We start from the raw sequence: 16,014 nt of genomic DNA on the forward strand, positions 1-16,014 counted from the left end.
TCCCCAAATTCCCCACTCTCTAAATTCCCCACTCTCTAATTTCCCAACTCTCTAATTTCCCAGCTCCCTAATTTCCCAACTCTCTAATTTCCCAATTCTCCCAATTCCCAACTCCCCAAATTCCCACCTCTCCAAATTCCCAACTCCCCAAATTCCAAATTCTCCAAATTCCCAACTCCCCGAATTCCCCACTCTCCAAATTCCCCACTCTCTAATTTCCCAGCTCTCAAATTTCCTAACTCTCAGATTTCCCACCTCTCCAAATTCCCAACTCCCCAAATTCCCAACTCCCCAAATTCCCAACTCCCCAAATTCCCAACTCCCCAAATTCCAAATTCCCCAAATCCCAAATTCCCCACCTCCCAAATTCCCCATTTCCCAATACGATTAATCGCACGTCAACATCGATTGAAGCGAACCTAACCTTAAAGAGGAACGGACCGTCGTCATCGACGGTCGAATGTCGAGGTTGAAATTTTCTTTTTTTCCCGCGTTTCACCGAGCGTGTCTTTCAGGTCGACGCAATTTTCCAGGCTTTTTGCCACCGGCCCGGCAATCTTCGCCGCCCTAAAAGCCTCGAGGATGACATTTGTTCTCGTGCTCGGCCTTTATCGCGCGATCCCTTTTGTCGAAACTAATGCAGCCAGAGCTGGAATACCGCATACAACGTTTAACCGGCGTCCGTTCGATCCTCGAAACTCGATTCCCCAAACCACGACCAGGATTTACGAACATTAAGAGGTTACCTTTTAATCGATACGCTGTAAGTTTTCATTTTTCGCTATTTCTCTATCCTGCAACGTACTGTGATTATACGAGCACTCGTGTTTTAATTAAAAAATAATTTGAATGCAGGATCAAAGACGTACCCTTTGAAAAGGTACTATTTTAATTACCAGAAGACGAAGGGCCTTCGCAAGAATTTTATTTAAGGATAAAGGTGCTTTATTTTAATTCCTGGAACAGGATCCTTTTGATCCGTAATTAAAATCTGATTTAGAAGGCACCTTAATCCCTCAGAAGCGCAGGGACATTTTGACCCATAACTGAATCCTTGAAAGCAGCCTTTAAGGTCACTGCGTAGAAACGTGGATTAAATTGATCCGAATTAAAGATAGAACGTTTGCTTAGGACGTTCTAAAGTCAAGGTCAGACAACGGGAACTGTACGCCGTCGTGGAGTTTCAATGGGGTCCATTAGTTCGCGTTTAACCCGGCCATTAGTAAATCGGTTTCTCTAACGTCGATATCGTAATTAACGCGGCAGGTCGTTCTATTAATCGGCTTTTCGTACAATGGGCAACGACGGTTCGATGACTATTAATCGGTATTTGCCTGCATGGTGTGCAAGCGATATATGGTGTGTCCTTGTACGCATGATAACCATGATCGATCTTGAATGAGTTCTTCCTTATCGGGAACTACGGAACACGGATAATCGTGGCCTGCTTGCCAGGATATAGTGCCCAGGGATTCCATGGACATCATTCTTCCCTTAGGATATGGTCGCCATTTTGTTATTTTAGATGGTGTTAGAAATTAGCTGGAGTAGATCTTTTTCAATATATCATTTAAGGATTGGTTGTCTGTTATTTATTGAGGAATTTATGCAAGGACTTTCTATATTTCAGTCTGTGATAGGTGACTATAGCAGCCATAGTCATTTATGATTGAACAGCTAGCTTGATTAATGTGGACATGTCTGTAGTGACTATAGGAATATTATGATAAATGTTTGTGGTTACTATGGTGACATAGGTGCAAATAATGAGCATCAATAATGAGTATCAATAATGAGTATCAATAATAAGCATCAATAATGAGTATCAATAATAAATATCAATAATAAGTATCAATAATAAATATCAATAATAAGTATCAATAATGAAGATCAATAATGAGTATCAATAATAAGTATCAATAATGAGTATCAATAATAAATATCAATAATGAGTATCAATAATGAGTATCAATAATGAGTATCAATAATAAGTATCAACAATAAGTATCAATAATGAGTATCAATAATAAGTATCAACAATAAGTATCAATAATGAGTATCAATACTAAGTATCAATACTAAGTATCAATAATAAGTATCAATAATGAGGACCAATAATGAGTATCAATAATAAATATCAATAACAAGTATCAATAATGAAGATCAATAATGAGTATCAATAATGAGTATCAATAACAAGTATCAATAATGAGTATCAATAATAGTCACTAAATTTTTACAGTACAAATGTCTGCTGAACATAGTCCCAAATGTCTACATAGTCCTCCAGATCTGATTATAATAAACCGCAACCTGAAACGCGCAGATCCCCACAATTCATCGCAACAAAACACCATCTACAGTAGGAGGGGACGTTTTGCTAGCAGAAACAGAAGCCCCGAAGTGTTCTTACCGTGGCACCGTCGCTCTCGTCGGTGAAGTTTCCTTGCTGAAGGGATATGGAGTTGGTCTGGTTACTGGTGCCCGCCGGGCGGCTGCTTTTTCCCAGAAATTTCCCGGTGGCCCCGAAGTGTTTCGAGTCGTCCTTGCCTCCGCTGCGGAACACCACGTAGGCCTACATTAAACAAGCAAGTTTCAGTCGACACCCAGTTTCTCGCGAGATCCTCCATATGGACAAGTTGCGCGAACAATTCTGGCCAGCGGCGGTTTAAATAACTTATGGAGTGCTGAAATGGCGGTGCGAGCTGAATCTTTTCAGATTTCAATTGTTTTTTTAAATTTCAAATTCTCCAAATTGCAAATTTTCCAAATTCCAAATTCCCCAAATTCCAAGCTCCCCAAATTCCAAGCTCCCCAAATTCGAAATTCCCCAAATTCCAAATTTCCCAAATTCCAAATTCCCCCAATTCCAAATTTCCCCAATTCCAAATTCCCCCAATTCCAAATTTTCCCAATTCCAAGCTCCCCAAATTCCAAATTCCCCAAATTCCAAGCTCCCCAAATTCCAAGCTCTCCAAATTCCAAATTCCCCCAATTCCAAATTTCCCCAATTCCAAATTCTCCCAATTCCAAATTTTCCCAATTCCAAGCTCCCCAAATTCCAAATTCCCCCAATTCCAAATTCCCCAAATTCCAAGCTCTCCAAATTCCAAATTCCCCTAATTCCAAATTTTCCCAATTCCAAATTCCCCCAATTCCAAATTTTCCCAATTCCAAGCTCCCCAAATTCCAAATTCCCCCAATTCCAAATTCCCCAAATTCCAAGCTCCCCAAATTCCAAGCTCCCCAAATTCGAAATTCCCCAAATTCCAAATTTCCCAAATTCCAAATTCCCCCAATTCCAAATTCCCCAAATTCCAGATTCCCCCAATTCCAAATTCCCGACTTCCACAAATTCTCCAAATTCCCCAAATTCCGAATTCCCTAAAACGTCGAATCCTCCAAGTTCTCCAAATTCCCCATATTTTGCTCAAAAGTTTGAAGTCCCTAAATTGTCATCCTTTTTTGAATCAACTTGTAACTAATCGTTCGAGACACGTTACCCTTACAAATATCCGCGAAGAAGCGGATAGACGTTTAATGGAGAACGTAGAAGCGTTCGGCGAAATAATGGGAGTACAACTCCAGCAAAGGATAAGCTGCTCAGACTGTTAGCCGTTACAGAGGATTCCCTGGCAAATCAATCAGCAGATTGGTGCAGAAGACAGACGTTCCCTTTTTTGTAGCCCGTAAAGCTGCACCGGAGGGTTTGGGAACAAAGTAAATGGAATGGAACCTCGTTTCTTTGGCGTCGGCTCTTTTCAGATTTCCCTCCTTGATCGATAAGACCCGTCGAAATTTTTGCCGATCGAAAATTCGACAAGTCAGTTTCCACGGAATTTTTGTCACACGGAATCTGACGACTCAGCACCCACGAGGCGACCTTAATCTTGAAGCAGCTTTGCAAGGGAGGACTACATGTTACTTTTTAGTCTAGGCGTCGTGAAAAATGGTGACCGTAGGTCAGACAGAAACGGACGAGTAACGATGGACCTGTGACCTTTCAGACTGTCCTCCGGTCTGGACTGCAAATCGAAGGTTTTCATTGCTACTTCGCAGACAAACCTCGAGGAACTTTCCCGCAAAAACTGCGACACTGATCCATTAACCCTGTTAGCACTCCACAAAAAATTAGGGTCGGATGACCCTCGTAATTCGATGAACTTTAAAAGCTCGTAGTTGTGGATTAACTGGTCAGATAAAATTATGTGCTCAAGCCTTTACACTGACTATATACTCTATGACTCAACTTCAAATACCATAAGATTTTTATTCACAAGAGTGTCATTCTTAGTCATCCACGTAGGTTAGATCCACATCCACATGTTACACATGTGATAATTAAGTGTTAGTTGCTGGTTTGATTACAAGAATATTTCTATCTGTTTTGTATTATTGTGTTCTCTGAGTGAGACACTTGAAACCGATCACCAGGGACGACCTAACCTAACCTTTGATCTAATTTTATCAGCAAAGTTATTCAGGTGGTGCCTCACCCTAGATTTCTGCACCTCTTTTCATCGATAAACGCAGCCGATTCAAATATTAATCCCAGCAAGTACCAACGAAATATCGGCTCCAAGAGGAATTAATAACAATTACCAAATTCGTAGTAGCAGAACAATGGATCCGCACAAAATCTGTCACGGGTCGGCGATTTTTCATCGCCATTCTGCAACCAGAATAAATTAGACCGCTGCTCGGCTGGTTTACAAGTTGCAACCAGCAGGGGCCGCACGCTGTTACCGTCTGATCAATATGCGTGCCGTGAAATAAATAAATTCCGCTGGCCAGAGACTTCGGGACCCGAGGATCCCGCCCCGCCATTTGTCACGTCGCGGACCGCATGAAAACAGACTACGAGATCGATCTTACCTTGCTGCCGAATATGAGGCACAGCAGCAGCGTCACCGTGAGCTGGGTGTGACAGAAAAATATCACGTACAATAAATCCGGATTGGCCGGCGACTGCAAGAACAACCTGCAACCAGAAAGATTGCGGCGTGAAGGCACTTTCGTAGGCCGTTTCTTTACGATGCTCGAATGCTTCTTGATAAACCTATAAATCGTATTGTGTCGCTGGTTATGTGTATAGGAGACGATAAATTTGTTCTTCGTACCTCGCGAGCGCTTTCGGTTCAAATATAGAGAGGTTAGGTTAGGTTAGGTTAGGAAAGGACTGTTTAATTTTTTACCTCTAAGATAAAGCTGGGTTTTCTACAAATTAGGTTAGGATTTCGATTTATTAGAAATGTCGGAAAGGTTGGGTTAGATTAATAAATTTGAAGTTTGAGGTTAGGTGTAGGTTAGCTTCAGACATCAAGGATGAAGCTTTGATAAGTCATCTACCTATGAAGATTACAGTGGACGACTACAATAAACAAATTACGATATGAAGTTTTATTTTAATTTCATATCGAAAGTGACAGAGTGAGGTTATGTCTGACTTCATTTAATTTTGAACATTGAATATGAAGCTTCGATATTTCATCTAACTCTGAAGATTATAGTGGACGACTACAATAAACAAATTACGATATGAAGTTTTATTTTAATTTCATATCGAAAGTGGCAGAGTGAGGTTATGTCTGACTTCATTTGCTTTTGAACTTCGAATATGAAGTTTTGATATTTCATTTAACTCTGAAGATTACAGTGGACGACTACAATAAACAAATTACAATATGAAGCTTTATTTTAATTTCATATCGAAAGTGGCAGAGTGAGGTTATGTCTGACTTCATTTGCTTTTGAACATTGAATATGAAGCTTTTATATTTCATTTAACTCTGAAGATTACAGTGGACGACTACAATAAACAAATTACGACATGAAGTTTTGTATTAATTTCATATCGAAAGTGACAGAGTGAGGTTATGTCTGACTTCATTTAATTTTGAACTTCGAATATGAAGTTTTGATATTTCATTTAACTCTGAAGATTACAGTGGACGACTGTAATAAACAAATTACGACATGAAGTTTTGTATTAATTTCATTTCGAAAGTGGCAGAGTGAGGTTATGTCTGACTTCATTTAATTTTGAACATTGAATATGAAGCTTTGATATTTCATTTAACTCTGAAGATTACAGTGGACGACTACAATAAACAAATTACGATATGAAGTTTTATTTTAATTTCATTTCGAAAGTGACAGAGTGAGGTTAGGTCTGACTTCATTTAATTTTGAACATTGAATATGAAGCTTTGATATTTCATTTAACTTTGAAGATTACAGTGGACGACTACAATAAACAAATTACAATATGAAGCTTTATTTTAATTTCATATCGAAAGTGGCAGAGTGAGGTTATGTCTGACTTCATTTAATTTTGAACATTGAATATGAAGCTTCGATATTTCATCTAACTCTGAAGATTACAGTGGACGACTGTAATAAACAAATTACGATATGAAGTTTTGTATTAATTTCATTTCGAAAGTGACAGAGTGAGGTTAGGTCTGTGTATCAAGACTGGAACATATTCATTAAGTTAGCATACAATGTACGTACACTTATCTCAATTTCAATATACATAAACATTTTTATAAAACCACGTATCATAAACATTACAAAAATATTTCAAGCGACCTCTTCGCATCAAACCAACCTAACCCAACCTGTCATAAAATGACCGTTAAAAAGAATAAGAATTAAAAAAGATGTTATAACCATTTAAAATGTACAAGAAAGCTTTTTTCCCATTTCAATATCTCTGAAATTCCTCGCGGGTGTAATTAACATTAAAGAAGACAACGGAGGTAAGGAGGTTAGGCAGGAACTCGAGGCACGCGTAACGGCTGGTCCCCGACAAAATGTAACCCTAACCTCTCATAAAACGTTCGGCTTAATTCGATACCGTTTCCAGCGGACGACCGGCAAAGGATGCTGCCGCACTCTGCTAACATTATTTATGCGAAACACGTGCGACCGAACCGTACCACAACCACTTCCGGTATTCCGCTCCAGTTCGCGAACGTCGTTGACTATCGGTGGAATACATTATCGAAATTAACGATTCGTTAGGCAATCGGTGTTTTCGCTTTTTTGCACCACTTTTAGCCACCGGTTTCAACCTTTTGGGATACCACTCTATTTTAGGTTAAGTCACGCGGTTACTGAAATCCTCGTTTTTCTTCAGACTCGTGAAAAAATCTTTGTAAGAGTATTTATTTTTGCGGTATTTAATATAATTGTTATTATATTCATGTTAATTTAGGATATTAAACGATAACATTCCTAAAATATTTTTAGGTTAATTCTTGTGGGAAGTTTAATTTGAAGCGGAGGCGCCATTTCGTGTCTCCTACACAAAATGGCGGACGGTACTCACACGTAAACGTTATTATAATCATGTTAATCTATAATATTAATAGACAAAAACAATTCCTAAAATATTTTGAGGTTAATTTGGCAAAATTCTTGTGGGAAGCTTGATTTGATGCGAGGCGCCATTTCGTGTCTCCTACACAAAATGGCGGACGGTACTCACACGTAAACGTTATTATAATCACGTTAATCTCGAATATTAATAGACAAAAACAATTCCTAAAATATTTTGAGGTTAATTCGGCAAAATTCTTGTGGGAAGTTTAATTTGATGCGAGGCGCCATTTCGTGTCTCCTACACAAAATGGCGGACGGTACTCACACGTAAACGTTATTATAATCATGTTAATCTATAATATTAATAGACAAAAACAATTCCTAAAATATTTTGAGGTTAATTCGGCAAAATTCTTGTGGGAAGTTTAATTTGAAGCGAGGCGCCATTTCGTGTCTCCTACACAAAATGGCGGACGGTACTCACATGGAAACGTTGAGGAAGACTGAGAGTAGAAATTCGTTGTAAATCGCCATCGAGATGAAACGGCTTTCATTAAACTCCGACGGTGTTTTTCTCACTACAATGCACAATCTGATACCCCATATCAGGAACATAACCTCCACTGAAACAAAATGGACGTTTTTAGTTGCAGTGCTCGAAGATATTCTCTTTAATCATCGTTTAAAGCGTATTTCTGTTTCATGTAGATCTCTCGAAAGTTTCGTAACCTCTTTCTTTCATAAATTAGAATTTATGTGTTGATATTAAAGTTGCAGATAAAATTAGCTTATTTGAATAAGTTTGGGAAGGATTTAAATTTAATCTGAAGAAAGAACATTTCTCGAGAACTGCGATATTCGTTAATTATTAACGAGGTCAATCGGTTTACAGTGAATTTGAGAAACTTTCAAGCAGAAAATTCTGTGCCATTGTCTTCCATTAATTTTATTATACATTTCTCGTATTTTCCAAGATGTTTAAATAATAATCCGCTCTTCACATTTCACTGTAATCATTTTTAAAACTTGTTAAAACAAAATTATTAAAAGCTGATTTTATAAAATATTAATATGGCAGTTTACGAAATTGTTACAAATATAAAATATTGACAGTGTAACGAATTAATAATTAACAAAGCTCCCTTAACATCAAAAACAATTAAATGATATCCCATCAAAGCTTATTCCAGTTTCAACTGCAGCTCTGCTTTATCTCCATTACATTTTCCCAGAAATAATTCTGGAATAAACTTTAATAATGTCCTAAAATTATATTTCCTGTTTCATAGAGTTTATTACGAAGCTCGACTCATTTGTTCCATTGTACTGTTAATATTATTTCACTCGGCAGAAGGAGAGTTTCGTTGTTTATTTTCTCAAAGCATATAGCAACAATCTCGACGAACATTTAAACACGCATATTCTTCGATCGAAACATGTGCACGTTTAATTTACCGAGGTCATTAAAATCGTGTAATTTTACTACTGTTTCAGTCACGAAGGGAAATATATCGCGATATAAAAATTATATTCGATCGTGTATTCGATGAAAGGAACATTTATCGGCTATTTGCTCTGCAATGGCAGAGATTTAATCCCGAAACAGATATCACGTGTATCTATCAGCAAACTATTTCAGGAAAAAATTAACAATCCTTTGTCATCGGTGATGTAACGGCCATACAATGCGAGGCTCGACTGCGTTTGAATAAATAGCGAAATAAAACCCATTGTTTCCATTTCAATGCCTTCATAATTTTTATACACCCTTTGTTAAACGTAGCTCTCCCCGTTTAAACAGCTTCTGTTTTATTTAATAAATTTTACATCGAAGCTACGTGGCATTCGAATACATTTTTTCCAGGTACGTTCATAAATAACTTGAGTACAAAACGTTGTTTCCATTTCGGTAAATGGCAGGATTGAATTAGATTAGCAGTTGCAAAAATAGTCTATAAACGTTGACTCGGTTGTTTTGTAAATTGATGGTGTCTAGCGCAGCTATATCGAGCTTGAGTAAAGAACCGTGTTTCCACTAAACCTGAAATATACAGGATGTACCAAAATACGCACGCCTATTCCGTTCGAGCAATTATTAATTGTTCAGACCGTAATTACCTCGAATAGTTACTCGATACAAGCTGTATCTCGTTGCCTTCATTTTTCGTTGAAAATATATTAAGATACCACGTCGAAAACAGAGTCAATAATTCGTCAGAATATTTCCTGTTAAATATGCAAATATTTGGACTTGCAAATATCTTATCTGTAGTCGTCGTCAGTTTATAAGCCGTTATCGAGTCGCTTCGATATGCACTGGTATCGGGCCATCTTAATCTTCAAACAGTCCAAGCGAATCGATCGGTCTGATATTCGAAAATCGAATTTCGTTGCTTGAAAAGGCGCGCCCCGCGATAATGGTTCTGATAAAACGTTACTCCTTTCACGGCGGAATCAAATAAAGACTGCTATCGGTTTACCTTTTAAGTTGTTTATCAGTCCTTTCAAGGATGACCATTTTGGTAGAAATATCTTATATATTGCTCAAGATTCTATTTATAGCCAGTAATATCGTTGGAGGATTTTTACCGTGAAGAGGATTTCAAATAACTTCATTTTACTTTATTTTCGTTCTTATTGATTTTCCTTCCTCTTTTTTCTATTTTTCTTTTCGTTCTACTTCTTTTCTGTTCTAATTTTATTGTCCATTTCCTTCTTTATTGTCTTCTATATATTTTCTTCTGTACTTTTTTCCCTCTCCTTTCTCTTCCCCTACTTGTTTCATTTTCCTCCATTTTATTTTTCTTTCATTTTTGTATTTTTCAATTTCGTTTTCTTCTCCATTTTTTTATTTTTTACCATTTTCCTATTTTCTAATTTATTTTCTTCCATTTTTTCTATTTTTCCATTTCATTTCCTTCCATTTTTTATTTTTCCATTTCATTTCCTTCCATTTTTTATTTTTCCATGTTATTTTCTTCCATTTTTTTATTTTCCATTTCATTTTCTTAGTTGTTTTCCTTATTTTCTATCCACTTTTCCTCCATTTTTCCCGATTTTCTACTTTTTAATTTTTTATTGCGCACGTCATGAGAAAAAGCGGCACCCATCTCAGACGCTGACCAGTCCGTTTTGGCTTGACGTCGGATCAGACCAGATCCATTCAAACTCGCACGTCACTTCTCCTTCATACACAAACTTCTCATATTTGTTTAACCCAACTTACTAATGTTAGTTTAACATCTGTATGAAGCTGAGAACTAGTTCACCAAGGCCGTGGGCAAAGTTCTTCTGGAATGTAAATTATTTCCTTAAAATAAATAAAGTATTCGCTGCAAGGTTCAACTGAGAACCACTGTTCAATTTTTAACCCTCGATTCTCCTCACGACCCACAAAAAAAGATCTTTTCCACTAAAATTTGCAAAAAAGTTCTCACGAGAGAATTTCTGTTTTGGACATCAGCCAACGAGCACTCACGAAGCTTCTATTTGTTAAAAATTCTGGCTTTTTTCCCAGCACTCGATCACCTTAGCAATGAAATGCAGCCTTTCAAAAGGAAGGAAAATTTGCTAAATTTAGAAATATTCAATTTCCATCATTTCCGAACCGAAAAGTTCGGTCGAAGTTAATTTTGTTGCGAAATTGTTTCATCAACGGACGTTCTGTGATTACCGGCAAGTTAATTAAACTGGCGGTTTAAATGTGTTGTTCTGAGAGGAAACTTGCAGATAATAGCTTATTCCTTTCGCGATTGTTCCGCTTCGTATCATTTCACTCTGTGTTTTTACGCTGCCTTCGTTTCATTATATCGATACTTTCCTTTCAGAAAAAGCCCGATCAGAATTTTTACAGATACATTTTTTAGTTCGTCAGAAAACTGGTGTTTGATCACTTTCTTGAATGGTCAAAGATTTCTTGGCACCGGTGCTAACTTTCCAAGAAACGACGCCCGGTATCTCTTTCAGTACGTTTCACCGGGAAATTTCCTTTGATAATGTACCAGAAGGAAACTTTGCCAATGTGAAGTTAATCACAGCAACTTGGAAAATCAGCTACCGTGATGTCTCTCCGGCGAATTACCAACGGACTTATTAAACTTCGACTTGGTGGTTTCATCGGGTATTTAGCAGGATTCTGTTACATCTTGATTTACCACTTTTAAAAGATTCTACCAGACTACTAACTAGAACCACTTAAACTTTTACGACTTTGAGCGGACTACATGTAGATACATATAAAAAATTATCTAAAATTCATTCAATTTGTTACACGTTGTAGATAACAGTATTAGAAATCGATATAACATGTTTGTATTATAGCTGCCATAACTTCAATCTAGTTGAAGTAGACCAAACTACGTCACGTCCTATTTATCTTTAACCTTTACCGAAGGTTACGAAAATGAATCGAAGTTCCTAGGTCAATCAATCAGTTCGGTGTATCTAAATTTCCACAACATGGCGTGACAAGACGTCCCAGAGGTTGAAATACAGAAAGATTGTACGAGGTGACGAGGGTGTGTCGAATCACTCACGTGTGGTAAAACTGTGATCCCACCAGTCGGTTCGGCAGAGATAAGCCTTCAGATCATCGGCTGTGCGCGCGACGATGACCACAGGCGGTGCAACCAGGGTGCGGATGCTCAGGAACACGCTGAATATCATCACGATGATGCCCAGACGCTTCAGTAGGCTGCCGTCCGTTATTTTCACTGCCTTGGCGGACTTCACCCTGAATATCACCGATATGCTGAAAGCAAAACACCTGTTAATACCATCTACATATATTTCACACTGTTCCTTTATATAAGACAAACTTTATATACATAAAACTATTACTTTGTAGAGAAAATTGTCTTTGAGTTATAGGAAATCATCGTAAGTCATGGAAAATCTCTTTGAGTCATAGAAAAACATCTTAAGTCATGGAAAACCTTCATAAGTTATGGAAAGTCGTACCTTGAGTCAAGGAAAACTGTCTTTGAGTCATGGAAAATCATTGTAAGTCACGGAAAATCTCTTTGAGTCATAGAAAAACAGTTTAAGTCATGGAAAATATTCGTAAGCGATGGAGAATCGTACCTACAGTCAAGGAAAACTGTCTCTGAGTCATGGGAAATCATTGTAAGTTATGGAAAATCTCTTTGGGTCATACAAGAACATCTTAAGTCATGGAAAACCTTCCTAAGTTATGGAAAATCATGCCTTGAGTCAAGGAAAACTGCCTCTGAGTCATGGAAAATCATTATAAGTCATGGAAAATCTCTTTGAGTCATAGGAAAACATCTCAAGAGAGGGAAAACCTTCTTAAGTTATGGAAAATCGTACCTCGAGTCAAAGAAAATTGTCTTTGAGTCATGGAAAATCTCCTTGTATCATAGAAAAACATCTTAAGTCATGGAAAACTTTCCTAAGTTATGGAAAATCGTACCTCGAGTCAAAGAAAATTGTCTTTGAGTCATGGAAAGTCATTATAAGTCATGGAAAATCTCCTTGAGTCATAGAAAAACATCTCAAGTCATAGAAAATCGTCCTAAGTTATGGAAAATCGTACCGATATGCTGAAAGCAAAACCAGAGTCCTAGGGATCTAACATGTTTTCTAAGTATACAGGACTCGCAGAACACCGGAAGCAATAAAAAAATTCGATTTCCGAAGGAGGTCAATTGTCCACCGCAATTCGATGCCTCTCCACAATAAGAACACTCAGATTTTCCCCTAGTCAACGATGCTACTTTAGAAATGAAATCCCTCCCCTCGAAATGCACTCGAGCCAATAAAAGAAACAACGTGAGAGTACAGTGACTCGAGGTCGTGCAAGAGGAGCAGACGTCCAGGATAATCGTCTTAGCGTCCACTTAATGGCGCGGCTATTAGCGAGCACACCAACCAACCAAATTTACGTAATGAACTTGGTGAACTCTTAATACAGTTGAGGAACCTCCGTTGAATCTCGGCAAAGTTTTCGGCTTGAACTTCATACAGACTCCCTTTAACTCGTCTTGGAAAGAGTTAGCTTTCATGCTGAAGCCTCTGGGCGGACCAGCTTTCATCCTTTGTCCTTTAATCTTTGGATCACCGTTTCAGCCTCGGCCAGCTGGAAAAAACGTACTTTGTGGATGTGCTAACTTTGAAGTCCCTTTGCCGACTGATCAATTATGAAAGGACCTTTTGGATCGTTTCTAGCTGTACCGATTGCCAGAGACATGTCAATAGCGTGTCCAGATCAATAAAGGGCTAAATCGTACGGTTGTGCGGAAGGTCCCTGCGAAGTGTCATCATCGGTTCCGCAAACAGGCATGGAATCATCGCGTCGCAAGACTAATCACCTCGTCCAATCGAATTCCACAAATTTACACCTAGGCCAGGGTGGACAATTCATCGATCACTTGTCGAAGATTAGCGTGAATGCCCTAGGATTTATTGATCCTGAGTAGGCTGTCGAATGTGAAGGCAAAACAATCTCGGGCCACGTTTCTAATCACCGATTCCCATGCTGGCCAACCGTTCATTTGCCTAGTAGTTACGTGTGTACCGGTTGACCTGATTGTCTCCACCACGAGCACCACTCGAGGCGATTAAGGAGTCGCGTTGAGAAGTTGTTGAGCTGGGAAAAGTTTCGACGTCCCTGCCGGAATTCCTGCGACCTCTATCACCTGCTACGAACTGCCTTTGATGCTAGGTATCGACGTTTCACCACCGTCTCTGAGGACCAATCAATTTTCTGGAGGACACATGACAGGGCGACGGTGCTTTCCTGGCCCTGAATAAGTTTGGTTAAATGCCAGGCGGTGCTCGATATTGAAACGGACGCGAAGATGGATGCCTTGGTCAAAAATATAGGGGCTGAGATCGATGTATCTATGTTGCAATATTCACACTGGACTACGAACTTATATGATGGTCTCAAACTGAAGTGCAAACGGGGATTAAGTGTTATAGGATTACACAAATAGCTATGCATATTACGAGGAATCTATCCCAAAGATGTCTTTTAGGGTAACAAATAGATTTTCCATGACTCAAAGAAGTTTTCCTATGAGTCAGCCATTTTTCCATGACTCAGATAAATTTTCCATGACTCAGAGTAGTTTTTCCATGACTCAGAGCAGTTTTACCATGACTTAGCAGCTTTTCCATAACTCTGGGTAGTTTTTCCATGACTCAGAATAGTTTTCCATGACTCAAAGTAGTTTTCCATGACTCAAAGATTTTCTATGACTTCATAAAGATTTCCTACGACTCAAAAGTAGTTTTTCCATGACTGAGGAGGTCTTTCCATGACTCAAGAGGGTTCCTCTGTAATTGAGAGTCATTTGAAGTATCGAAAAGGTATAATTATGGAATTTTCTTTTTGTGACTCATCGAAATTTTACAAAACTCGAAAGAATTTTCTGTAAGAACATCTGCTACACGAACAGACGGTCCAGAATTGATGAATGGAAGCAAAAGAAACTCCCAGAAGCACTCGACCATCCGTAGAATTTCTCAAGTCGTAAGAACCGAGACTGTAGTCATACGATCAAAGCCATTTTTCATAGTTTCGGTCGTAGGAAACAATCGTATTGGCAATGTCTACAGTACGGTGGACCTTTCTTTCCGATAGATTTTTAGCGATAAGCCCGGTCGAAATGCAGAGAACGAGGTCAAAAGTTTTCGACGATCGCTGGTCAACGAGTGTGTAACGGTCCGCTTCTAGTCTCCCTCCACACTTCCCAGGGGATTCGTATTTTCGAGCAGTTGCAGGATTTCCGGTGCTGCGCAGATGCCAGGACAAAGATTGCCCACTACTTTCATCCCCTATTCTTTCTCGTCAATCCCGCCTCTCCACCCTTTGTCGGTCGGATACAGGAGAAAAAAGTTCGCTCCAGTTTTCCCCGAATCCGTTAGCCAGTTAGACTGATGCTCCCGTTTCAGCCGGGTAAAGCTCCGAGCCACGCGCCTCCCTTTCGCTACGCTTCCTGTCCACCGCTGACGCGATAAAACCTTCTCTTAACTTAATACATTTATTTATTTAACGGAGATCCGAGGATTACCGGGGACGATGCACGCCACGGTAAACGTTTCTGTCCTCGCGATTTAATTAATCATACTCATCCTTCAAATAGGTTTTACGGCGAAACGTGTTTGACTGGAATTTCTATTCTACCTTAAGGGTCCTAGGGGGAGCCGAAGCAGACGGGGTTATTTATGAAAGATGCCGGCCGAAATAGGAAATTATTTATGTGGTAACTTAGGGAGGTTCGGAAAATATGTGGAAATTATACAGAATGTCATCAACATGTGAGGAAGCTGTTGTGGAACTACGCTGCATCGTACAGAATTTGTGGAAGCTGCAGAAGCCTCCCGAAACGAGTTTAGAACACTTTGGACTATGAAAAGATCGAGGGACAGCTCTGCATATAGAACAAAAACTTTCTTGAGTCTAGGAAAACACTTTGAGTCATGGAAAACTACCTATGAGTTATGAAAAATCCACATGAGTCATGGGAAACTGTCTTTGAGTCTTGGGAAATCATTGTAAGTCATGGAAAATGTTTTTGAGTCTTAGAAAAACATCTTAAGTCATGGGAAATCCTCCTAAGTTATGGAAAATCATATCCTGAGTCAAGGAAAATTGTCTTTGAGTCATGGGGTATCATCATAAGTCATGGAAAATCTCTTTGAGTCATAGAAAAACATTTT

General features: G+C 38.8%; 1 protein-coding gene across 1 annotated transcript in view; it reads right to left on the reverse strand.

Moving 5' to 3' along the window:
* LOC100882071 (metabotropic glycine receptor) overlaps positions 1-16,014 on the reverse strand; it is a 114,847-nt gene that overhangs the window by 7,553 nt on the left and 91,280 nt on the right. Inside the window, exons 8-11 of the mRNA XM_012283499.2 lie at positions 11,865-12,079; positions 7,814-7,952; positions 4,876-4,981; positions 2,414-2,575 (exon numbers count right to left, since the gene is read on the reverse strand). Of these exons, the coding sequence (XP_012138889.2) occupies positions 2,414-2,575; positions 4,876-4,981; positions 7,814-7,952; positions 11,865-12,079 (622 nt within the window). The remainder of the gene's footprint in view (positions 1-2,413; positions 2,576-4,875; positions 4,982-7,813; positions 7,953-11,864; positions 12,080-16,014) is intronic.

This window comes from Megachile rotundata, chromosome 16, assembly GCF_050947335.1.
Source record: "Megachile rotundata isolate GNS110a chromosome 16, iyMegRotu1, whole genome shotgun sequence".
NCBI classification, from domain to species: Eukaryota; Metazoa; Arthropoda; class Insecta; order Hymenoptera; family Megachilidae; genus Megachile; species Megachile rotundata.